The sequence below is a fragment of the Tachypleus tridentatus genome, chromosome 13, assembly GCF_004210375.1.
Source record: "Tachypleus tridentatus isolate NWPU-2018 chromosome 13, ASM421037v1, whole genome shotgun sequence".
NCBI classification, from domain to species: Eukaryota; Metazoa; Arthropoda; class Merostomata; order Xiphosura; family Limulidae; genus Tachypleus; species Tachypleus tridentatus.
The window spans coordinates 210,049,434-210,077,222 of record NC_134837.1 but is presented as its reverse complement, the minus strand read 5'-3'; the positions used below and the strand labels follow the sequence as shown (position 1 = coordinate 210,077,222).

At 36.4% G+C, this 27,789-nt stretch overlaps 1 protein-coding gene and 1 long non-coding RNA gene across 2 annotated transcripts in view; one reads left to right on the top strand and one right to left on the bottom strand.

Moving 5' to 3' along the window:
• The window catches only part of LOC143240078 (uncharacterized), a 141,006-nt gene that overhangs the window by 55,532 nt on the left and 57,685 nt on the right, over nt 1-27,789 (top strand). The window lies entirely within an intron of this gene.
• LOC143239921 (protein FAM200B-like) lies at nt 2,183-3,281 on the bottom strand. Its single transcript, XM_076481573.1, has 3 exons — nt 3,263-3,281; nt 2,498-2,992; nt 2,183-2,371 (listed from the first exon to the last, which is right to left on the bottom strand). The coding sequence occupies exons 2-3, from the start codon at nt 2,966-2,968 to the stop codon at nt 2,183-2,185; spliced, it is 660 nt and encodes a 219-aa protein (XP_076337688.1). The 5' UTR covers nt 2,969-2,992; nt 3,263-3,281.

The following is a 27,789-nucleotide window of genomic DNA, read 5'->3' as shown; positions in this document are numbered from 1 at the left end:
AGTAACAACGAGAGCTGTAAAGTAACAACAAGAGCTGTAAAGCAACAACAAGAGCTGTAAAATAACAACAAGAGCTGCAAAGTAACAACAAGAGCTGCAAAGTAACAACAAGAGCTGCAAAGCAACAACAAGAGCTGCAAAGTAACAACAAGAGCTGTAAAGCAACAACAGCTGCAAATAACAACAAGAGCTGTAAAGTAACAACGAGAGCTGTAAAGTAACAACGAGAGCTGCAAATTAACAACAAGAGCTGCAAAGTAACAACAAGAGCTGTAAAGTAACAACAAGAGCTGCAATCTTAACTTCTTAAAACTCCATTATGTTTTATCTCAAATGAACTTTATTTAATTTTGATAAGGTTTTATTCTATAAAATATTTTGACTTTTCTTCACTGCCACTTGTTGATCGATATATTTATTTACAACTGGGAACTTCGTAAACCGTTTCAAATGCTTTGCTACTCTTTATATCAATGTATTTTTGCGAAAGAGAACTTCGAAAATATTTTGTTTGTTTCAGCCTAAAACTGCGCAATGTGTTACTAGCTACAGTATCCAAGGCAAGATATTCGAGCACCCAGTTTTAGTTTTTTAAAACCTCAACGGTACTGCTGAGCCACAGGGATGAACTGTGGGGAAGTGGGCTCGGAAGAAAGTTTGAGACTGCTTTGAATTTCGCATAAGTCTACATGAAGGCTATCTGTGCTCTGCCCACCACGGATATACCACTGTGTACTGGCGGGGCGGGGGCGTCTGTGCTGGTAGAAAGGAACAATCATGATTGTATTAATTTCATTACTTGATTTAATTAAGAATGATGTTAGAACACAGAATATTAGGCTTAGCAGTTTGTTATAATTACGACATAGTTTTTAATTTTAAAAAGTCTAAGCGTGCCAAAGTCTTGAAATCGTGAGACTCGGGAGGGCGCGTGACCTTCCTTTCTTGGAAAACACAGGATTCGTGAGCCGAAAGAGCTCGCGATCGAAAATAACGTGATCCATTCACGTGCTTAACAATCTGAAACGTTAGAAGAATAAAAAAATGTATTAAACTAGAAAAGAAAACAATAAAAAACGCCATAGATTTCTGTTATTTTCGTACGTTTAACGACTGTTTGTTTTGAAGTGTAAATCTAAATAATGTGCATATTAAAGAGGTCATGCTTACCGCTGAAAGCATTAGGAATGGCTTATATTTAAAGTAAACATTTATATTATACGTTTCAATTGAAGTAAAAATGAGCCACTACCAAAACAAACCGAATAAAAAAGAAATATATTTATCACAACGTAACTGAACATTTTCAGAATTTATTAGATGAAACCAACGAAACTGGTTTCTCTCTTTCCTATCGCTAAAACTTCAAACCTTATTTATTATATGTAGTTGTTGCGGTTTAAAATTATGCGACATTTTATTACATTAATCCAACTAAAAATAACCGATTCGTTAGGTTGAAAGTTATATAAAAAAGATGCAATAACGTTACCCAGGAACAATATGACAACGTGTATTCAGTTTTGAAACTTTCAAGATGCATCGTAGGATGCAAATGAAACTTCGACACTGGGCTGTGAACGTTCTTTTGTGCGTTTGTTTTAGAATTTTAGGATAAAGCTGTACAAGGGCTATCTGAACATAGCCCCTCCTAATATGGAATTGATACTCTAAGGCAGTGGTTCCCAAACATTTTCAGCTTGTTACCCAATTTAACATGCCACATTAAGCATGTTACCCCTTTCACAAAATGTTTTCAACATTGATATATATGGCTAAATTAAACTAGAGACATATTGCACTTTATTTATTACACTTTATTTATTTACAATTTATTTATATAATTTATTTACACTGAATTACACTTTTAATTATTGTATTTGATCATTGTGCATTTCTAATGAATATTGCCAAAGATGTCAAGAACATCAGTGGGATGGATGGAGTTGCATACTTGAAGCTAGTTTTGGAATTCTTGGCTTTGTGGTTGAAAGTGCCAGCCTGGCATCGTTTGCAACATTCAAGCGAGTCCTCTTTTTTGTTTTCATCCCCAGCACGATTAAGAACCCCTTCTCGCACAGATACGTTGTTGAGAATGATACCAACAACTTCAAGGCTCTCTTGGACAGAGTTGGCGAGTCAGCTAGTTGTGAAATCCAAAAGGAATCTGCATTTCAAAGCTTCATTTGCTCGCATTGTGATCCACTCCTCCTTTGCAGGGGAAATCATCATCATGAATGGCCTCATCAGGTACAGAAAAGGGATGAATGATCCACTGAAGACTGGCTGTTTTTAGGTCACTCTCTGGAAAGTAGTGCTGCATGCTTGTTTCAAGCCCCTTCAAATGGTCGCTCATCTCTTTGTTGATGGTCTGTAAAAGTGATCTAGTATCATAACTATTCTCCTCAACAAACTGGTCTAGGGTGGGAAACTGAGCGATCACTCCTTTCTCCAAGCGTCTAATCCAGAGTCTCAGTTTTCCCAGAAATGCAGTCACAGGGTGATGGGCATCAATGACAGTCATGTTTTGGCCCTGGAGTTGCAGATTATCACTGTTCAGCTCCGCAAATATGTCAGCCAAGTAACAAAGTCGAACAAGCCACTCCTTATCAGTGAACTTGGTAGCAAAAGGAGATTCTTCTTGTTTCAGAAATTCCTGAAGAGCCGTTCGGAGTTCAATGACTCGACGTACAACCTTGCCTCGTGACAACCAGCGAACATCGGTGTGGTAGAGCAGAACTTGATACTGCTCTCCCATTTCCTTGCACAGCTCCCTGAATATGCGCGAATTCACATCCCTGGACTTGATGAAATTGACGATTTTCAACACATTTTCAAACACTAATTTCAGATTACCAGGCAGGCTTTTTGATCCAAGAGAGTACCGATGAATGATGCAATGATCTACAGAAATTTCTGGATTCACAGCTTGTATGAGGCCCCGTAATCCACGATTACGACCCATCATCGACGGTGCTCCATCGACGGAGACCTAGATTAAAAAAGAAAAACTATTATAGATTGCGCCAGTTAGTCATTCTTACTTATCTTTTGCATTATAATTATATGGTTTTAATTTAATTTAATTTATTTTGGTACTTTAGTATCTCAGTACGACAGGCACGATACTTCTTTGTGAATTATGTATAAAATATTAGCTACACTACAGCTACTTGTACAATAAATAAAACTATATGACTATATGCCACGTAATTCATTGTATTTATACTAATCTAGACTTTATATAAACATCTCTCCCTACCTGTTGAACGCTGTTCCAATCCAATCTATTCGTGGTAAAGAAACTCTTGATGATATTGAAGATATATATCTTCTCCCTTCGTGGTTGTCAGCAGATCTTCGCATAATAGGAACTCTTCTTTGATCTTGTCCTGGTGGACGTAACGAACGAACCCAAGGAGAACAGCACAACTGGCTATGTCACACGATTCATCAAATTGCAAGGAGAATTTGCTATGTGAGCTTTCCTTGATCTCTGTTGTAACTTGGGACAGAATATCTGATGCCATGTCATCGACTCGTCAGCGGATTGTGTTGTTTGATAGAGATATGACACTCGCTTGATCCTCCCCACATACCTTGCTTACCATCTTGTATGCACAAGGCATAATTAGATTCTCTGCAGTGGTGTGGCATTTTTGTTTTTCGGCAACTTTATATGCAACAAAGTTAGATGCTTCGACCGCAGCTTGAAGCTTTTGGGCTTGAATTCCAGATGAACCGAACTGGATATTCTTCAGTGCTACAGCCCGGCGCTGAAAATAAGCCTGATCCTCATTTTGAAGATTTGGATGGCACTTCTGGAGGTGAGCTGAGAGTTTTGATGGCTTGAGGCTTTCATTTGTCAACACTTTGTGACATACTACACATTGTGGCCGATCCTCTCCACCAGAAGGTAAATTCACAAAGCCATAGCGAAGAAAGGCGTCAGAGTAGGTGCGCTTTTAGACATTTTATTGTTTAATCTGCAGAAAAGAAAAACTGCATAAAAAAAGTGTGAACAATGTGAACTTATTATTTATTTTTTCATGGCATTCTAGATAGCATTAAAAGAGCTTATTCAGCATAGGAATGATGTAATAGTAGGTAAATACTAACTATACTGCACAGGGCAGTACACATACATACCAGGTTTTGTCTACCTCGGCTGATGCTCACATAGAAACTGACAGTGTGAAATAGAGGCAACCTCAGGCAGTGAGTGACGCGTACTGGACACGTCGATGAGTCATCAGGGTTACTGAGTGACTTGTGTTCTGAAGCATACTTGTCAAAATACTTTTAGGTTACCACACACTTAGATACATATTTTTTCTTTTCTACTACTGTATATTAGTTTTTGATGTTTATTGTTATTTGGTTTAACTTTATTACATACTTAAAATAGGTTTAATTTACAACTTTACATACTAAGACTAACATTAATCCTTATACCAGCTACCTCAATGTTTTCTTGATTTTCAGAATTTTAACTTTTTTTCTGTCACCCCTCCATTACTCCCGATAAATTGTTAAATTACCCCCAGTTTGGGAACCAATGCTCTAAGGCAAGGGTATGAAAACCTTTTTCCACGATGTCCCCTCCCATTTTGAACATGCGTTACGTTAAACTCCCTCCCCTGTTGGCCAGGTGGGTTAAGGCGTTCCGCTCGTAATCTGAGGGTCGCGAGTTCGAAACTCCGTAGCACCAAACATGCTCGCCATTTCAACCGAGAAGGCGTTATAATGTGACGGTTAACTTCACTGTTTGTTGGTAACAGAGTAGCCCAACAGTTGGCGATAGGTGGTAATGACCAGCTACCTTTTCTCTAGTCTTACACTGCTAAATTAGGAACGGCTAGCGCAGATAGCCCTCGTGTAGCTTCGCGCGAAATTCAAAAAAAGAAACCCTCCCCTGTAATTTTCTTATGTAAATATTTGTTACAATGTTACTTAATACAGATAATATTTTCACGACGGTTTTCCGAATGTCTTTAATACTAAATGTGTATTTTCTGTAATAATTTGTCCTCCTATAGCCACAATTGGATGCGCTCCGTACCGAATATTCGCTCTTTCTTTGAGCACCACGAGGCTGAAGAAATGGCAGCTAGTCAGTGTTACTGAGCGCCAACTCTTGGGCTATATTATTGTGTGAATAAATAGTAGGATTTGACTGTTACTCTTATAAAACAGATTTATCAATGACTCCAAAGCGCGAGTGCGTTTTTGCAGCAACGGATCGCGAACCGTAAACCTTCGGATTCGCAGGCAAACTTTGAAATATGTTAAAGTATAGAAAACTGAAGTAAGTTCCTGTTCCACTGATGATAGCAAAGAATGACTAAGTGCATTATTGATCCGTCTAATTAAATTTAGGCTTACCCTTTTATCGCAACTGTAGAAAATTATAGGTTACAACATATATATGTGTGTGTTTACACTTTTAAGGGTACTACAGAAACTGACAGGATGTAGTAATTCAAAGTACCAGCCCTGGACAAAAAAATCCACGTGTTACGTAACTATGTCCTATGATATATCGCTCTCTGTCGTGGAGTTACCTGTAAGTATCGTACAGAGAAAATTGAAAACCCGAAACTCTGCACTTAGCAACGCAATGTCGTTACCCATGCGTATTAAGTGATCTTGACTGAAGTTAATCAGACTTTACACACCATGAAAGATCTAACTGTATTCAAACCCTGGTACTCTCTCTCACTGCTCGAGTCACCACAGGTAAGACTTGTATACGTAATGTAATTACGTTTCCAAAATCAATTTGATGAGTTATCTTTCTTTAAACCAACCTGTGAGTCTACGGATTTACAACGTTAAAATCCGGGGTTCGACAAAACGAAGGAATCTAGAGATCAATCTTTCCATTTATTTATTTATGCCTTTCAGTGGCACAACAGTAAGTGTGCGGACTTATAACACTAGAATCCGGGTTTCGATATCAGTGGTGGGCATAGCACAGATAGCCCATTGTGTAGCTTTGTGCTGAATTACAAACAACAACTATTTATTTCTACGACATGTCGTATACAGTTTTAGTGTAATACTGAAAGTAGCTCCTATGCTATATAACAATTAAACGTTTTCACAAGTTAGCGAGTTTTAATAGCCATCGAATGAAAAACAGTGATAATGTTATGTAGAATCTTTAATTTTGGTATAAATGTCTTGATAATGGCGAAATATTATAGCTAAACACACATACACACCATTAGTTGTATTTGTTCGTTAAAAGGTCAATTAACTTTGGCTTTTTTTTCTTTGAAGTTTAACTTCTTATACTGTAATTACGTTGTACTAAACGTTTTGAAATTATCAAAATATTCTGGTGTGACTAATGTTAGAAAGTATAGCAACAGACAAGAGAGTCCATCCATTTTGTACATCTACCACGTGCGTTTGTCTCGTGCATTTGTACTGACACGCACGTTGTTCACTGCACACCAGTCTATGTTTTACATAGCATCAGCTAGGTAGCACGTGTCAGTCCTCTAGCAGTACGTTAGATGCAGGCAACAAGCTTCGATATCATATTGTTTAGCTCGAGACAATGGAGACTCTCCCCGTGTATTCCGTATCGAGGAAGTTTTCTCCTGTAACACATCCACTTAGTTACACGCAACCATTGTTAGTGCGTTACTTGTTTGTTTGTTTTTAATTTCGCGCAAATCTACACAAGGGCTATCTGCGCTAGCCGCCCCTAATTTAGCAGTGTAATTCTAGGGGGAAAGCAGCTAGTCATCACCACCCGCTGCCAACTATTGGGCTACTGTGCTACTCTTTTATCAACGAACAGTGGGATTGATCGTCACTTTTTTTAATGCCCCCACGGCTGAAAGGGCGAGCATGTTTGGTTTTATCGGGATTCGAAGCGTTACTTGTGAAACGAATAACCAACCTGTGGTAAAAGGGATAACTTCCCAGCAGATATAAACGTCCACAAATCCACTGCTACAAACTTTTAAATCTTTCTCCCCACTCACACAAACATTTTAAAATATTTTACAATTAGTAAACCCAACTATTCACTGTAGTAGAAATAAACAACCAAGCAACGAAAAAAAACACTTAAAAATCAGAATATAATTAAATCGTGATTATATGGCAGACAACAGGCTAAGAATTATAAAATGATTTGAAGGGGGAACACACTACATTCTTCAAAAGAATGTTAGTCTGTCCAAACAAATTCTCGCACAGATTTTACTCATTTTTACCCAATTTGCGGGTTTTGCTACGTTTCCATGATTAAAAAAAAAAAAAGAGTGAAGTCCCTTAATATAAGTTACAAAACATTAACGGTACGGCATTTAAAATGTATTACAATGACTTCAAAAATAAGCCACCCAGAATCAGAACAGTATGTATGTGAACGTATAATGCTAGAAACGGAGTTTCGATACCCGTGATGAGCAGAACACAGCCGTTGTAAAGCTTTGTGTTTTAACTACAGATAAACAAACGATTCACAAAAAAAAGTCCATTATGGACTGAGAGTTCACTTTTACTTGTAAACTCACTGGACCTATCGCACTTTTACCAGGAGTAGAGTTGGGTAGTTAATTTGCATCTCAAAAATTAGCCAAATAACATATCTACTTAATTATTATATCAGCACAGTGTACTTTCTTATTCAAGTAATTTCTAAAAGGTTAAACAAATAAAAAAATTCGTCCATAAATCTTAAAAATATTTTGGAAGTAAAATTTGAGAAAAATCTGAGCATTTTGATGTTTTGTTTATTTGTTTGTTTTTTAATTTCGCACAAAGCTACACGAGGGCTATTTCCGCTAGCCGTCCCTAATTTAGCAGAAAAAAGACAACTAGTCATCATCACCCACCGCCAACTCTTGGGCTACTCCTTTCCCAACGAAGAGTAGGAATGGCCGTCACATTATAATGTCCCCATGGCTGAAAGGACGAGCATGTTTGGTGTGACGGGAATTCGAACCCGTGACCATTGGATTACGAGTCGAGCGCCTTAACCATCTGGCCATGCCAGGACGACGTTTCGTAACCGTTGTTTTCGTCTAATCGTCCAAAATTATTATTAATGATCAAAAGTAATTATTTTACTTCCAGTGTAAATTACAGACACTGGATGTATCCATGAACAATATTTTTCAAATTACTCAGAAGAACTGAAACTTTCCATGTGTATATATATGTCTTTTATCTACCTCTAATAATAGTCCCACGGTGGCCCAGATATGAACAACAGAGCTTACACCGACGAATTATAAGACTCAGGGTTCGAGCGCAACGAAGTTCACAGATGGCTGACTCATCGTGCAATTTTTCTCTAAAACAAACAAACAAACAAAACTTATATAATTTCTTTCTTACCCTTTCTTCTATGCCCTACCCAAGTAGCTTAGACATAAGTTTGAGAACTTTTAACTCTACAGTTCAAAGTTTGATCCCTGCGATGAGCACAGCCCCTTGTTAAAACGTATTTTGTGACTCTATTTATGTATCGATTTCCAACTTTACAGCTTAAAGTTTAGTTTTTGTGCTGGTAAACTAATTCATAAAAATAAATAAAATAAAACTGTCAAATACGACTCACACTTACTAAACCTATATGCATATCTCTGTACCGAATTTCGTTACAGGCACATTGTTTCACTACGTTATGAATAAAAGACACCAAGGCTAATATTAGCCCTTATGATGGTAACTGTATTGCTGAAACTAGTCAGCTGTGCACTAAAACGTCGGGTTGTTGTGTTTTTACTCTTAATAAATCTCGGTTAGTTGTTGACTGGAAATAACTGAGATGGATTGTCATTTTATGCGTTTCAAGACAAGCACCACTATCGCTGTACCTAAGTAAACGAGCAGCCGTGGCCCATGATGTGAAATGGGTCTTTCCTTTTATTATATATAATTTTTCACTTAACTTACGAGGAACTTAGACACGAGAAAATTGACTCTTCATCCACAATTAAAATAACTGAGGTGTTTCATTGTCGAGTAGAATAATAAGTACTGATAATAAATTACACCTAAAGACCAAACATGATGGTTGAACCACGTAGTTTTCGGATATGTCGGTTGAAAAGTCTTATAGGAAGAAATTAGAAGGATAAAACAACTGAGCTCCAATAGGCGGGCCCATGTTATTTTAAATGAATTTGCTCGCCAGGACTCCACGACCACCTGCTGACGACTGAAGATGTCCTTAGACAGCACACTAGATGGAGCTGCTAATAAGATATTTCACAAAGGAAGTGTTGGTACCCTTTCACGTACATTTCAATAGGATACCAACCACTAGTTTTTTTTGTTTTTTTTGTTGGCCAATCTATCAAAACAATGACATCTATACGTAGAATAGACACAAAATTCACATTATTTAGGTACGTAGAACACAACTTATGAACAGACCATATGACATTATTTGACATAATTCGATCAATCACTTCTTTGAATGAAAGTTTTAAATGAGAGTTTTTTGTTTTTTAACAACAGCTTCTGACGAGTAGAACGTCAATGGACTATCATCCGTGAAAAAAATTTCTAGACTTGGCGTGAGAAAAAAAAAAGTTCAAATCAACTGAGTGCTATATTCCAAGAAAGTGGGCTCACTAAGTCACGGTCAGTCCTTAAAACGGGGTATTGGATACCATCACAGCATGACTTCTAAAAAACAGATACATCATACAACGTTACCATAAATAAGATACACATCCACCAATTTCCTCGCTAGTACAACGGTAAGTCTACGGATTTGCATGGCTAAAATCAGGGGTTCGACTCACCTCGGTGGACTCAGCAGATAGCCTGATGTGGCTTTGCTATAAGAAAACAAACACATCCACCTACTAGTAAAATATTTAGGACTGTTATGTTGTAAAAATGTATTTCAGAACAGCTGGTATGGGTATTAACCCTTTTACAACGTTTCGACCTTCTTAGGTTATTTTCAGGTTAACAAAGAGAGAATTTGCAACTGACCGTTGCAGGGCACATGAAGACAACCCATCTTTCCAGGTAGGACTGAAAACATCTATTTCCCCTAAACACATGGAAACAGTATCTTAAACAACTTTTTCAAAGAATTTTCACGCAAAACCATCAACATAATTTCACAGAAAAGAAAACTAAAAAAACAATCTCACACGAAAAGATGTTAATTCTATAAACAACATAAAACAAGACAACATCAAAATTCTAAAAGCAGATAAAGGCAATGCTATAGTTAATGAACACAAATGAATACAATAAAAAAATGAACATCTTTTCAGATACAAACAAATTTAAATTAATAAACACAAATCCAACAAAAACACGTGATAACTAATTACACAAAATACTACTACAAATAAAAAAATCAACACAATCTCAGAAAACATTTATTCTTACCTACGCTGGAACAACTCACGCACCCTACAGCTATACTGCACCCCCAAACCTCACAAACCTGATTGTCCACTACGACCCATATTGTCGATCAATGAATCATTTAACTACAACCTCGGTAAATATATAGCGTGGGCATTTTCTAAATATGTAATATCAGTCAGCTTCTTTTTTAAAGACTGTTTTAACTTTAAATATATTCTTAATCAACTAAATCATAAAGCCTTAATGACCACTTTTTATGTAATCTCCCTCTTTACAGAAATCTCAACAACTGAATCCTGCAAGATAGCTTTAGAACTTTATATCCAAGACCCTAACTCATTGATACACATCCCCAGCTACCAATTAGCAACCCTTATAGAATCCACTACCACCAAAACTAACTTTATGTTCAATAACCAAAACTACCTACTTATAAATGGCCTAAGTATGGGGAATTCCGTGTCGTGTCTCCAGTTCTAGCCAATATTTTTGTGACATAGAATGAATCACAAGCGATCAGTTCAGCCTTACACCCACCACTATACTGGTACAGGTATGTTGACGACACAATTGCTGGATCCATATCTACAAAATACACAGCTAGCTTTTCAATCACGTTAACTCTGTACACTCCAACACTAAGTTCATCTGTGAATAAGAAACAAATAACCAAATAGCATTTCTCAAGATCACAAGAACCGATACACAATTCAAAACAGAAATCCGTAGGAAAATCACACATACTGGATTATACAATCCCTGAGACTCAGCACGTGAAACAAAACAAAAACTCAACATACTAAGAAACCAAATAAACACAACCACAAAACTATGTTCACCTGATAAAATTAACGATGAATTAGACAAAATAAAACAACACTTCATCAACATCAAGAAATTTCCATTAAAAACCGTGGAAAAAATTATACGCACACACCTAGACCAACAACAAACAAACAGCAATAAATCCCAATATACAACAAACTACAGAACCTTATACTGCTGCATATCATATGTTATGCAAAAAATAACCACCATTTGGAAAAAAACTTATAAAAAAACACAACATTCCAGTAAACACCAAATTTATTCAAAAAACAGGAACAAAACTAAAATCCATACTATGTAAAAACTACACTGACAAACACAACACTAACATAATTTATAAAATGCAATGCAACAACTGCCACGACTTCTGTATTGGAGAAACAAGCAGAACAATGGAAGCCAGACTAAAAGTACATAAAAAAAATACCTTCATACATTTTCGAACACTGCAAATCAAATAAACACAACATAATCATAGGAAACACCCAGATACTAGGTAGGGAAACAAATATAAACAAACGCAAAATCAAAGAGGCCCTACTATTTAATTAGCAACTAAAACCAAAATTAAACCAATATAAAGGAACACCTTTATATCTATACTCATAAATAACATAATATCTAACTGCAACGCCCCTACAATCCTGTACCCATTTATACTCTGATCCCTATCACAAGTGCCCGGCAATGGTCAATTGCAAACTCTCTCTTTGTTAACTTGAAAATGACATGTGAAGGTCGAAACGTTGTTCCCTGGTTTATTAGTAAAAGTGTTCATACCCATACCAACAGTTCTGAGATACATTTTTACTTCAAGTGGGTTTCTCGTCATCAGGAATTGTTAAGTTGTAAATTCACAAGAAAACTTATCCACAAAAGCTGAAAGTACATTAGCCTAATCACAACTTATCTGGTAAAATAAGATAATCGTATATTTTACGTCGTAGGTGAAACACAATACTATTATGTTTTAAAATAGCATATAAAACAGTGTGATATTTTATTCTAAGATAGAAGATGAAACAGGATAATATTTTGTTCTACTAAGATAGCAGACGAAACAGGGTAATATTGTGTATTGTGTTCTAAGATAGCAGATGAAACAGGGTAATATTGTATTCTAAGATAACAGATGAAACAGGGTAATATTGTGTTCTAAGATAGCAGATGAAACAGGGTAATATTGTGTTCTAAGCTAGCAGGTGAAACAGGATAATATGTTCTACTAAAATAGCAAGTAAAACAGGATAATATTGTGTTCTAAGATATAAAAGATAAAACAGGATAATACTGTGTACTAAAAAGCAGTTAAAACAGTATAGTTATTTTCTAAGATTATAGATAAAACAGGATAATGCACCGTAGAATACCATTAGATAAAGCAAACAGAATTATGTTTTCTAATGTAGCGGATAAAAACGAAATGTTATATTTAAGATAATCGACTATAAACACAACATAAGCATAGTAGTGAAAATTACACGTGTAATTTTCTAAAATACAGTCTTGGCCAAAATGTTTCCATATTTTGTAACAAATAAGATTATTAGTAAATTGGATACAAATACAGTTAGTGCTGTCAAACTATTATATTAAACATTTACACGTATAATATGTATAATGAGACAGGTTCTATAGATATCATCAATGATTTGTTGGAGTAGCGAACAATTTTATCAGACACCTTTAGAAATACGTGTAATTCAGTATTTCACCTATTATAACAAAACTTTACCAAAACATACATAATGACAAAATATAATATCAAATTATTATAAATAGTGCTCTTAACCTTATATCCATTCATATTAAACATTCAGTACTTGGTCGGTCATCCACGTACACTAATAACCTCCGCAAGGTAACATGCCATGCTGTCGATAAGGTTATTGATGTAATCCACTGTGAATTCATCCCAAGTTACCACTAGAAGGTGCTGCAATTCACTTAAAGTAGCTGGCTTAAGGTCGTGATAAGCAACTTTCAGGCTTAGTTCTACCCAAGAGTTTTCAATAGGTTTACAGTAACGAGACTTTGCTGACCGTGGAAATCTTGTAACGTCTTCCTGGGATAGATGATCTTGTACAATATACACGGTGTGGGCAGTGATAATGTCATCCTAAAACACAAAGATCTAACATATGACAGAATACTGTCTCCATATAATGCCTGTAGAAAGCGCCATTGACGTTTTCTTGGACGACATGAAGAGAAGTTTCTCTACCATGATGTATAGCTGCCTAAACATGTACTGCACCACCTCTTGTGTTTTCCCTGTGAGATGGCTCCTCCCTAATCTGTTCACCAGGAAAACGGCGAATATGAATCCTTTTATCATTTTTAAAAAGCCGGGACTCATCTGTAAGTTGGAGTGCTGTTTTGCCTGAGTAACATGGTGATGGTGGTGAAATCTGAGCTAATAGAGGGCCTAAGTTCAGATCATACAAATTAAATTATTAAATCAACTGATTGTACTTAATTCTCCTAGTTATTCGATGAAGATGTCGTAAACTAGAAACAGCACAACTTCCGAATCAGTATCACACTAGGATAATGCTATCTTATGAAACAGTGTGACATCCAGATGGTGTTTTCATCTTATGAAACAGTGTGACATCCAGATGGTGTTTTCATCTTATGAAACAGTACAACACCCAGATGGTGTTACGTCTTATGAAACAGTACGACACGAAAATGTTAGCTTCTGAAAATTTCTAATATATATCAGTCATTTTAAAGTATTTGGAAAAAACAACACATGAAATAGAGTCCCATACGATACGATCAGTGTTGTAGAATTGGATTATGTGCAACGGACAGAAACGTTATTAAAGCGGAGTTAAAAACAGCGTATGAAAAAAGAAACGTTTCTCTGTAAAACTTTTCGGTTTGTTCACTTGTCAGAACCTGAAAGATTTAATATCCTCGCACCAAGGAACATGTAACAACCAGGATCATTAAACTACCAAAGCATGAGTTAAGTAAAACAGGACCTGACACATTTGTTATGGAGGTCTATGTAGTTATATCATAAAATGCACCATGCAGCTAATCACCGGCTGGTTTTGTATTCATTCAACCGACGTAACAAATCATGGATGAATGACATTAAGTTTCGTCCGGCTGTTGTTCTATCTTCCTGTCCATGATGACTGTTTTATAGCCCTACTATCTCGCAGCCAGCTTACAAAGAACAATTCATCTTCACGCGGGCAGAGCGTGTAATTAAATCAACTATCTCTATTTTCTACTTCATATATATCTTCCTTCTTTTTTCTTGGGGGGGGGTATTATTTCATGTTATCGACGTTACCCTCAAAACAGGAAACCACATGTCAGTGTATCGTAGATGCAAATACTGGATTTTGAAATCGGAAAAGTGCCCAACTTTTACACCAGAACATAAACTAAATGATATGTAGGCATAGCTCTAATGATACATTTAATACCTATTAATAGGTTAAGTAATAAACTAATAATATAATTCTTGTTTTAATTATAACAACAAGGCACATACTGTTGCAACTTTAATAAGTGGTATGTAATAATCACTGATTACTTCATAGCTTCCCAAACCGAGTAACGAAGTCTCTTCAGTTGTCTGTTCTTGTTTTCTCTTCTGCTTCCTAAAAATGGGAGGAGGGGGGGGGTCACTGCTCTTTCTTGTATTCACTCTTGTATTGCATTCAAGGTGTTTAGGTGTCTCCCCCACACCTGCTCTAACATATAGTGCCCTGCATGGTCATATGGTCAGGGCACTCAACTCGTAATCTGAAGTTAGCGGGTTCGAATCCCTGTCTCATTAAACATTTTCGTACTTTTAGCAGCGGGGGTGTTATAATGTTACGGCCAATGCCACTATTCGTCGGTAAAAGAGTAACCCAAGAGCAGGGTGTGAGTGGTGATGACTTCGCTCTTGTCTTACACTGTCAAATTAAGGACGGCTAGTGCAGAAAATCCTCGTGTAGCTTTGCGCGAAATTCAAATAAAAAATACTCTAACATACAACTCTTTTCAGTGGGTTTAGGTCTCAGAAGTATAGTTTTTATATATTGCTTTAAACAATATAATAAAATATTGTAAAGACAAGACATAAAACGGTAGACATGTAAATTATCAAAGTTACAAGGTTCTAACAACGTGTTTATCAGATCCAACATGGCTTTTACAGTTAACACTAACTTACTTTGATTAAACACAACAAAATTACACATTCGACTGTCCTTTCGGTTTCGTGTTAATAATTTTTTTGTTTGTAATTTATTGTGCACTTAAGACTTTACGACCGAAAACACCGCTAATTACGATGGTACCCAATATAATAAAAACTTTAATCTAGGTGTTGCAAGTAAGAATGATACATAAAACGATGCTATATTCATTACTGGGTTAAGGTTTTAGTTTTGATCTATGTAAGTAGTTTGCTTTCATCAGAAGTTAAAGATACGTGACTGACCGACTGTCTGAAATTACTATGCAATATTTTACGATTTACTCTAAAGGAATTAATGAAGAAATTATTCAAGAAGATTTAATATTTGGATGCTTGGTTAAATCACAAAATACATAAATTAGATAAAAAAGACACATAACAAGGTGTTGATGCATAGATATAAATCCTATATTTATCTTCAGTGATTTGCATTCCACGAGATAGTGACGTCACAGGTGTAAGTAATTTTGACAATGTACGTTAAATGACAGTGTTCTGATATTGTTCAACAACAGAAACATATTGTTTGTACTATTTACAGATTTAACATATAAATATTGCCAGTCTTTACCGTATATTACATCATTTCAATCTTCTAGTTATTGAATATCGACGTTGATGTCTAGACGACTTAAGTATGCTACTGCATTCGTAGATTCAGATCAATGAAGTGGAAAATACTTCACTTGTCCCAAACATGCTCGCCCTTTCAGCCGTGGGGGCGTTATAATGTGACGATCAATCCCACTATTCGTTTGTAAAAGAGTAGACCAACAGTTGGCGGTCTGCCTTCCCTCTAGTCTTACCCTGCTAAATTAAGGATGGCTAGCGCAGATAGCCCTCGTGTAGGTTTTCGCAAAACTCAAAAACAAACAAACTTTACATGTCGGATTCAAATACCGGGTTTACGTCAGTGAAGCCTTTGTATCGATAAAAAAAATACAATTAGAACCGGTAAAGAAACGACCATTGAAAAATAAAAACAAAATAACAACAATAAAAGAAAATATGAACTGCAAGACTGCATGCTTGAGTAAGACGTCACGGCAATCTTGGTGCACGAGACTATATTTAAATGTTGTTATATATTTTCATGACTTCAGACATCAAAGTATGAGAAGAATACCTGAAAAAATATGGTTTGTTATTCAATAAAATGTGCCTTTAAAGTTTAACAAAGGTTGCGGTGGCCCGGCATAGCTAGGTGGTTAAGGCACTCGACTCGTAATCCGAGGGTCGCGGGTTCGAATCCCCGTCACATCAAACATGATCGCCCTTTCAGCCGTGGGGACGCTATATGTGCGGTCAATACCACTATTCGTTGGTAAAAGAGTAGCCGAAGAGTTAGTGGTGAGGGGAGGGGTGATGACCAGGTACCTTCTCTCTAGTCTTACGCTGCTAAATTAGGGACGGCTAGCGCAGATAACCCTCGTGTAGCTTTGCGCAAAAAAAACAACAAAAAAACAAACGTTTCGGCTTCATATGGAACACGCACAATGTTCTAAAAAAAAACATGAAATGTGATGAACTGGATATTTCAAAACGTATCTTGTTAAATGCAAAGTTGCGCCTTAATTATATGTGCTGTGTCCATCGCAGGAATCATAACATGAACTTTAGCACCATAAGCTCTGATGCTGAGCCCCCGGGGATCTTTCATATAAAACGAGCATGCGCTCTTGGGTATTAGCAAAATAAAGTGCCGTGATCAAATCAGTAAGTGTTTTGTTTTGTAAATAATAAATATATTTTCAATAATAATTAATTATTTCAATCTCGCTTTTTATTTCAGTCAGTGCCTCACTGTCCTGGACAGTAGACACAGACACAGTAAGAGACACTGTACGAAGATTACATTTAAATTTACGAAAATAGACAAGAGTCGTAAAGTATGATTAACAGTTAAAGTATGAAGTAAGCCAAAAATAGGTTCGAAACAATTTACTAAAAATGAATAAACCCGTTTTGATAATGGCTGTGAGATTTTGGCGCATACAGGATTTTAAAAGTTTCTCTAAGATGGTGTAATGTTAAAACCGGATTTCGTGTTCGGTGATACGTTTGTGGTCTCGGACTCTAAGACCTAACCGTTCAGATTAGGTCCGGCAAACGTGCTCTAACTCCAAGCTATGGCTGTAAACTTTGATAAAGACTACGGTATAACACATGTAGGTTAGTTAGTATTCGTTAGTCCTCGTTTAGACGGTGAGACAAAGCAAGCTCTTAAATAGCCGATTAGGCTAGATCCCTTTCTCTGGCCAACACTTCGATCGTACAACAATAGACATTCGCAAAACCTGGTTAGAGTTCACACTTTAGTCTTCACTTCGAACGTGTAAAGCGTAGATTCGCAAAACAACAATAACAACAAAAAACTCTAACTTCATTCTTCGCTTGTTTTCATTCGACCGTACAGCCATGAAAATTCACAAAAAGAAAAGGTAGTTAATATTTGTATTTCGTTAGTTCTTCAACTGTACAACAAAGAATGTTCTCAAAAAAACAAAAAAAAAACTGGTTAGATTTCACACCTACTTAGCCGTGTAAAGTGAAAATTCTCAAAAAAGAAACTGGTTAGATTTCATGCTTCGCTACGTTTTGCTTTGAAAATACAGAATTGCACGCTTGCAAATAGCTGATTGGTCGCAGTTCACAGTTCCTTAACAGTAACACTGTGAGTCCACTTCACTTCGACAGTGCACGTGCTCTACAGCCGCGCAACAGTGAGTCAGTAAGTAAATTAACGTGATAGTTTCTAAGCTAGCGAACCCAATAAAAACAAATATACTCTGGGAATAATCAGTACCACGAATATGATTTTTTTTTTTAATTTGAATTTTATGTATAAAAGGAATAAACAAAAATACACGTGTATACCGAATAGCCAACAATAAAAACACAAGCTAGCAAGGTTTTTTCACAGAAGTAATAAAACAATCATCCGTAAAAAAAAAGTTAAAAACCCACAAAAAGTCATGAAATACGGAGAAGAAATCAAAGTAAAATTTGAAAATAACACACACACACACACATATATATATAGAGAGAGAGTGACTGATTGATCGATTATTTGTAATTAAGCACAGAGCTACACAATAGGCTATCTGTGCTCTGCCCATAGTGGATAATTGAAACCCGGTTTGTAACGGTTTGAGTCTGCAGACATACCACTTGAGGGGAGGAACATAGTGGAATGTGTGTTTTTCTTTTCTTACCATTTGCGAACGCTGAGTTAAGTCAACGGAACCTTACAAACTTATTTTAGTTTGGACAGCTCAACTTATGTGCCAATTAATTTGAGCGTGGCTACGTCACACTTGATATATACCTTATACGTATTCTGCATTGTTATTGAGATCTAATACCATTCGTGTCGCTTCCGTTCATAAAATACACGTGGAACTGACACTTGTTATGTGTTACCTTACCCTCTGAACGTAGAACAGTTTGTTAATAAAAAGCAACAACAATAAAAAAAACAGCAACATATTTCTCCGCACGGTTGGTTTCATATTTAACAATAGAGAAAATTGGTTCACGTATCAGTTTTATATCTACATACAAAATAATTAGTATGAGAAAATGAAATCACATCTTAAGAGAGTTGATAAGTTACATTGCGTTTCATAACTTTTAAACTTACCGTGTTCATCTGTCAAAAAAAGAATAAAACAATTAAACCAATCTTTCGGGAGTTCACGTAGAGAAGCGAAGTCGGCACAGCCAATAAGCGTTCGGCCTTTTTTCAAAAGAGCTAATCACAATGAAGCTAAACTGAAAAATGGCGTCTAGCGTTCTCTATCTCAAGATAATTTTGTGAGATGACGTGGACAGGAAAACTAGTAATTGAACTTCCTGATAATAAATACTAAAATTAACTTTAAGAGAGTCTATAAAGACGTCCGTTTTTAATTAACAGTATGACTAAAACAAGTAAGCCCTTTTCTCTATAAAATAGCACCTATTGTGAATGTCGTGTGCTTGTTTGCACATAATCCGTACTTAAGTTCTGGCTATATAAATATTCCACTTACAAGTGAAAACCTGTTATCGCTTTTACTGAACGAAGCGCAAAATTCTGCAAGAGGTTTTACTGCGACTAACAACAAAAACTTTATTTAAACGACAATATTTTTTCTTCTTTTACGGAAAGTATGCTTCAAGTTACTACGTTACGATTATTAGAAGTTTCACAAGTGGTAAGTTTACTTATGCTTGGAAAGGTACTTTTTCCCCATATGGGGACATATTTTTTACTGTGTCTCGTACTATCTACTATTCGATTCTGTTGTTTGTAATATTCGAAGTATTACTTTTTATTGCCCATAATAGTTTATCACTATCTCGAATGTTAATTTTTACATATTCAGATATTAATACTCCATCATCCGGTGTATTTCTTGTGACCTTATGAGATAGTATTCCTCAACCTTCCATACTACTTTTTAACCACGGTACTTTTAACTACTCGTGAGACATTTATTCTATTGTAGAGTATTAATTTTTTAACGCATAACGAGAACAAACCTATTATCAACAACAGTAAAAACAACTAGAAGTGTGTCAGTGAATCTACAAATACAATTAACAGCACACTTTAGGAGTCAATATGGTAATTAAATTTTCGTCATCATATGAGGCATTCGTTCCGCTAGGTGGTAGATAATTAGCTTAAGATCAGTATTTGTGTGGACATCTGTACATCAGTTCTGTTTCGTGCTTTAACGTGGGAATCGGGTAATTTGGGTGTAACAGTTTCTTAGACAATGGACGTTAAGAAAATCACTCACAAAACAACATTAACACGTGTCTTATTTCACTAGTTGTTCTGTGTTCTCTCACATGTCTTCCATTGATCGATCACTTAGATCAGCCATTTTGAAGGCTTCGTGGTCACTGTAAGTGCATTAAAGTTGTTAGGGTTCAATATCTGATGGCTTTCAAATCTTGTTTTTGTTACAGTCGTACTATGACACGATGTTTGACAAATTCTGCTTTACAGCTATCTGAAAAGTGCACCATTGACAAGAACACTTTCACATGTTACGAGAACATTCTATAACAAAATTATATATGAAACACCTATTGGAAAGTAAGAATGACTTGAAAAATGACAAAAAGTAATGCAGAAATATCGTGATGATGTCCAAGTTTTACAGAGAAGGTCCAGTTCAGACAACATGTATCGTTTCTAATGTAATTCATTTTGGATTGTGAAAATAATTCTTCTATATGTAGTAAAGATTTGTTTGTTCATCAAGTATTCATCAGGTGCAACTCGACGATTTGTTCGTTCATCAGGTGTATCTCGTCGAATTGTTTGTTCATCAGGTGCAACTTGACGATGTGTTTGTTCAGCAGGTCCAAATCAATTATTTATTTCTTCGTTTTGTATATTCACGCAAAGCTATTCAAGTGCTATTTACCTGCACTAGCCGTCACTAACTTTAGGGCGTTGCCAAGAGAGAGTGTGTGTGTGGGTAGGTGGGAGTGGGGTCTAAGGTGTACGAACGAGCCTCGTTTTGGATTCTAAATGAACGTTAATATCACTAGCCGCTGTATAACTTGCAGCATAACACCTAGTCAGCAGCATTAGTAGAAATCCAACTCATTCAAATGTATTAACGGCCAGTTTTTCAGTACAAAGTGAACAGCAAGTACCATATCATAGTAAACATAACCTTTTCACACCGTATGGAACAGACAAACGCCATATTGTAAACTCATGAGAAATTCTTCACAGCTAAATGTTATTCAGAAGATGGCGACTGGTTACACTTACACATACGTAACCAGTTTATTACAATACGATGCGGTAGCCCCCTAGTGGCACAGCGGAATGTCTGCGGACTCATAACGCTAAAAACCGGGTTTCGATACCCGTGGTAGGCAGAGCACAGATAGCGCATTGTGCAGCTTGGTGCTTAATTACAGACATACAAACAACCTATACGGTGCTTACATTGAAGGATTCCAACAGCAGGAAATCTATCTTATTATAATAACGTGGAAAATGCTTATTGTAACGGAACTTACAAAGTTATAATAATGACCGATAAGTCAGTTTTAATTGTGTAACGAACAGTTGGTACCAATGATACCAGTTTATTTCTAATACTTGCCTGAATATTTCTTTCAATATAAGTTGTTTCTAACACGTTTATAATCGACGGAAACGATCTTCGAATCGGCGGTAATGCAAAAAATGATAATCGAACATGATATTATGAAAAACTTGTATTTCATATTAAACGTCTTTTGATTTAATATATTAACTTAATGTGATCATAACCACTAATATAGTCATACTTGCATCTTTTGTTAACTATGAGGAATCAACAAAAAAGTCACACAATGAGCTATCTGTGCTCTGCCCACCACGGGTATAGAAACCCGGTTTCTAGCGTTATAAGTCCGCAGACATTCCGCTGTGCCACTAGGGGGCCACCGCATCGTATTGTAATAAACTGGTTAGGTATGTGTAAGTGTAACCAGTCGCCATCTTCTGAATAACAGAGCACAGTTAGTCAGTCATGTAGCTTTGCTCAAAACAATCAGATAATACGGAATTGCTTATTGTATTTGCTCCAGTAGAATGCATTACTTAACTTTCGAAAATGACAGCACAACCACACAGTTTTAGGTCGTTGTGAAAAAATCAGTTGAGTCTTTAATTAGAGCCGAATGTTGTTGTTTTTTTTCACCAGACTTCAGTTAATCATTTATCCACTGATCTTCCTAAAGGTTGATCACGGACAAAAGTAGGTGTTTTACTGAAATTCGTGCAAAGCGACACGAGAGATATTCGTGCTAGCAGCCCCCAACTTTGAAATGGTAGACAAGAACTATGGCAGTTAGTCAACACGAACAGTCGCCAAATTTTGGGCTACTTTTATCAGAAAAACAGGCTAGTCAACATCAGCATCCTACTACACAGACGCTAAGGAATTTACCGCCACTTTTAATGGCGCAAGCATAGCTGAAAATATAGGAAGAATTTTGTGGTATCGCAAAGGTTCGACCTCAGTACCTCAGCTTCAAAATTCAACGCTCTACCATAAGACCATTTCGTGACCTCAGTTAGATTAGACAAACGAAACTCATATCAACGCTATCTAAATTAACTCCTGTATTTCTAATACTTCTATACGTACGCTTTTGTACAAATCATAAGTGATGAACTGTCAATTTTATTTTATCCATAACAGTTTACTATTCATATTTGGTATTTCCACCTCAGCGCCCGGCATGGCCAGATGGTTAAGGCACTTTACTCGTGATCTGAGGGTTGCGGGTTCGAATCCTCGTCGCACCAAACATGCTCGCCCTTTCAGCCGTGGGGCGTTAAAATGTTACGGTCAATCCCACTATTCGTTGGTAAACGAGTAGCCCAAGAACTATCGGTGGACGGTGATGACTAGCCGTTTTCCCTCTAGTCTTACAGTGCTAAATTAAGGACAGCTAGCGCAGATATCCCTCGTGTAGCTTTGTGCGAAATTCAAAAACCAAAGGAAAATAAGCAATCGACCTCAGCGGTGTTGTATGCAACAAAGGGTTAAATAGACTTATCGAAAACCTCAAGTTGTGATTAATAGAGTGAAAATAGATCCAAATTATAATTACAGGATTAAATGGTTCCATAACTCAAAATCCTGGTTATTCGGTTTAGTATCTGCTTCCGTTTGACGTAGTGCTAAACCGAATAAAGATGGTCAGTGTAGGACATGACAAGGCTTTGTGATTAGCATTCTGAACTTTGTATCCAAGGGGTCATTATTTGTGTTCCTTTATAAGAAATACGTTAAGTATAATTATTCTATTACAATAGCTCAAGAATTAGCAATAAGCAACTTTTAAGTTAAGCACGAAGCTACACGGTGAGCTATCTGTGTTCTGCCCACTAAGGGCATTGGAACCCGGTTTATAGCACTGGAAGTCCGCAGACATACCCCTGTGCCACTGTTGACTATCTGTCTTAACATGTCTTTCAGAGTCTATATCTTAGAGAATACAACTATTATTGCCCAAGTTTTATATCAACTACTCTCAACTATATCTTCCAACTAAAAATATCTAGTTTTCTTAAAAAACGAATTTGGTGGCACAGCGGTAAATCTCAAAGCTTACAATGTTAAAAACCTTGTTTTGATATACCAGGCACAGAACAAATACCCCATTGTGTAGCTTTATGCTAAACTACAAACAAACAGACAGACAGGCCAGAAGGAAAGCTCCTCACCAGTCGTTGTCTGACGGAATAGTACAATAAACATGTTCGTCATTCTTCGAGCCCACCCATAGCCCCAAAGTGCAGAACGCGTCTTTACTGCAACACGAATACGAATTAGATTCGTAGTCAAGGTCACACTAACCACCAGGCCACGCCTAACCCTAAGAGACATATAATACTTTTATTTATATATTTTTTATTATAATTGTTGCTGATTTTAAGATATCATAAAGGTAGTTCCATACAATTTTACGAAAAATTAAATTATACATATATTACTTCGTCAGCATATCCTTTCCCCCTAACTCCCATGCAGTTTGATTTAATGTTTTTCTAACCATATTTTCATAGTTTGTTGTGTCCTTTAATGAAGGAATAATGAAATTCAAAGACACCGAAACACTGATTTATTGCTAACATACATACAACCTTGTTGTTGTCAGCTGAAGGGGCGTGTCTATCACACAAGAAAATAACTGGCATGGCATAAATAACCAAGTGACCGACAAAGAAAACTTGCTCTTTTTGATAGAAGTAATTGATTGACGTAATTGTAGTTTACCTTTAGAAACCGCAGTGTGGCGCATGTTACAAGAACAAATGTAATTATCGAGAACAATAAGCCGAAGACAATTTAAAACGATTACATGCGTATTAGTGAATTACTCACACCTTTATCAGTCACTGTTAGTTACAGACACCGCGGTGAACCAAACTGTAAAACACATTCACATTGAGTATTGAAAACAATAATGAAAAGACGTACAAATCTTAAGCCTAATTCCTTATACTTCTTCCTTTGCCATGTTTAGAACAAATTGTTCTCCCAGTGTTGGGTTATTTTGCTCTAAATTTCATTACTCATTTGAAATAATTTATTTTCAGGCACATTGTATATTAAGAGCAAAAAAACAGTTTGGGGACAATGAAAGACAAATTTTCTACCACTTAATTCAGCCGACTAATTTAGGTAACACAATTAGCATCACTGGGGTTAGGCCTACCTCTGCCCACAAGAAACATCGTTTCTTATATACTTATCTGAAACGGGTAATATATGAAAAGCTTGGTGAGGAACATCCCCTTTTGACAAACATCCCTGGGATTACTAAAACACTTTTCGACTCTAAAATGGCAGCGAGGGATAACGATCAGCGAGTTGGATGAAATGTTACCAGTGTTTGGGTTGTACCGGTGAATACAAATATATAGATTACTCCTGACGTTTACAGTGGTGGTAGTCTGTTGATATATGAAAGGGCGATTTCTTTTAATGATGGCCCGGCATGGCCAGGTGGTTAGGGCACTCGACTCGCCATCTGAGCTTCAAATCCCCGTTACACCAAACATGGTCAACCTTTCAGCTGAGGGGGCGATATAAGGTGACGGTCAATCCAAGTATACGTTGTTAGAAGAGTAGCCCAAGAGTTGGAGTTCGATGGTAATATCCAGCTGTCTTCCCTTTAGTCTTACACTGCTAAATTAGGGACGGCTAGCCAGATAACCCTCGTGTAGCTTCGCGTGAAATTCATAACATACAAAATCTTTCAATGAAATCAGAAAAGCGCTGCCCAGTTCTGGATGGTTTTTAAAGTCGGTGTTTTGTCGTAAAAAATTAAAAGTCAAGATCGTATTCGAGTTTGTCATTTGAATTCGAAAGTTCCTGAAGTTGAATATTGCTAATTATAAATAAACTATATAATAATTAATATAATTATGTACATAATAAATTATAAAATTATTTATTAATAAATAATATTGTTAATCTTTTCCTTAACCTATAAATCTAAAAAGAAAACATATCCAGGGCAGAATGGCGCTATGAGATGATATAATAAACATTTAGTTAAAAGGGAATCCTCAATAGCCGCGGCACTTTAAATCCTTTTGCTTAGCAAATTAATGTATGAAACCTTTTTGTCCTATTTCTTCTCCTTTTTATTAGCCTAATTTTTGTGTGCCAGCAATACCAAGCGTGGGGTTGTGTGTACCCGATTCGATTTTATTACTCAACAGGATCTCTACCAGCCAACCCTTAAATTAAAACACATTTAGGCAGGATTAGAGTAAATGAATCTGTGAGACCTTAGGCGTGATCAAATAGATCCCTAGAAAGAGTTTGACCTTCTGAATCCAAAACTGTAATTAGATCTCGAATCGGTCAAGAGATGACGGAGCTATGAACTAAATGTTTGTACTTGTAAAAAAAAAACGAACAAACTCGTAGCCATTCTATGAGCTACTATGTCGCGGCTATAAATATTACTGTATGAAGGTAAGCACAAAGCTACACATCGGATTATCTGTGTTCTACCCACTACGGGTATGGAAATCCGGGTTTAAGAAGTATACGTTAGGAGACCTAACCTTGTGCCACTAGGGGAGGGAAGAATTTCGTATGAGACGACAATTAAAAGGCCTATTAGGTCTGAATATTCGATCGATAACTTTTCTAAATTCGAGTGAGCAGACTGTGAATACGAAAATTCACGGTTCGTGACACGCCAATTCAAACAATTGCTCGAAACACGGTTTCTAGCCTTGTAAGTCAGCAGTCATATCGCTGTGTCACTGGGGGGTCTTGAGTTTACAGATGACGCAAGTAAAGACAATAGTAATTATGGATTAATATTTATGAAATAATTTTAGGAATTAGATATCAGAGTAAGATGCAGAAAAAACAAACCAAGATTACTTAAAAAAATAGAAAATATTAAAGTAAGAATTGACAAAATAAAGGAAAACTTAACAAAAGTCTTTATTTGAAACATGTTAAAATAATTCATAGCTAAATGACTTTGAGTAATTTTGCCTGATCATGTACTACTTCAATATACGATATTTTTGAACTAGTTAGAACAAAAATTTAATTTTGAACGAGACAAATTTAAATATCACAATGTTGAAGGCAGAAAAGATTAGCATGCATTAAACGCTGTCCCGATGTAAATAAGATGTCTTTGAGAAATGTAATTAATAAGTTGTTTTTGTAATTAAATTGAATAATTTTTGTCTATTTCTAATACAGAATTACTTCTGGGTTATCTGTTCTGCGCACAATAGGGGTATCAAACCCCGATTTTTACCATTATTAGCTCTCAAACTAACTGTTGAGCCACTTAGCGTACATTTATTATTTTCAAAGCAAGAGGTCTGTTTGTTCGTTCGTTTGTAGTTAAGCACAAGGCTACATCATGAGCTATTTCTGCTCTGCTCATTCTGCCACTGGGGGGCAGCGCGAGAGTACTAGAAATATTAGATCTGATAGAGTGAGCGTCTGATCAAACTCCTTCCACAAATAGAGTACTTTTATGACTGAATTTCTTGGGTTTTCATTTAAACACACACACACACTGAAGTTTGTTTATTTTCTGTGCAAAGCTGTACTATGCGCTATCTACGCTTGTCCACCACAACCCAAGGTTCGAGTTTCGCACTACAACATCGTTTCAAGGCTTTAAGTTTACTGCTGACTCTTTAAATATGTTAAAGAATAGTGAGTTATCTGACACTAGTTCAAGTTATCTCGCTATTTTACCGACTGCAAATAAACGTAGTGCAATTAAAAAAATATTTATGCCAATCATTCAATATCACTATTCGTGTTTCCAGTTACCGTTCTGCCCACTGCAGCACTTTTCACAAGAAACGAAAACAACAAAAAAACTCGCTAATTAAGCCTAACTAGTCGCAACAGCTTTGAATCTTATTCGCGCCTGTAGTCTTTAAGTACACGATACTATACGAGAAATAGAAATACGACTACAAAGTACAGCGCTATTTAAATTCAAGATTGAAGTATTTAGATTAAAATATGTCCCACTACCCAGTGCCTAATGATAAGCTTTGGACTTATACGCTAGAAATCGGGTTTGATACCTGCGGTGATTATAGAACTTTTAAAAAACAGCACGAGCTTAAACTACGTATATAGAAGTTGATATAAATTACGTGACTGTATCATTACAACAGAAATTTGAGAGGCGATAAAAAATACTGAAATATGACCAACACTATCAACAAACATTGACTATTTGTTTGCAGGACAATGAGGAATAATATTCCATATATGTCCACCAAGTTTCGTCATAATCTGATCACTTTTGACTGAGTGGAAAAATCAGATCCCACGTTAACAGATAGGGATGTT

What these genes read in the sequence shown, in the direction of transcription:
- LOC143239921 (XM_076481573.1), bottom strand. Translation starts at nt 2,968, where the DNA reads ATGATGGGTCGTAATCGTGGATTACGGGGCCTCATACAAGCTGTGAAT. An exon ending in TCATTGATGCCCATCACCCT is followed by an intron (nt 2,372 to 2,497) that starts GTGACTGCATTT and finishes TCACTTTTACAG; the next exon opens with ACCATCAACAAAGAGATGAG.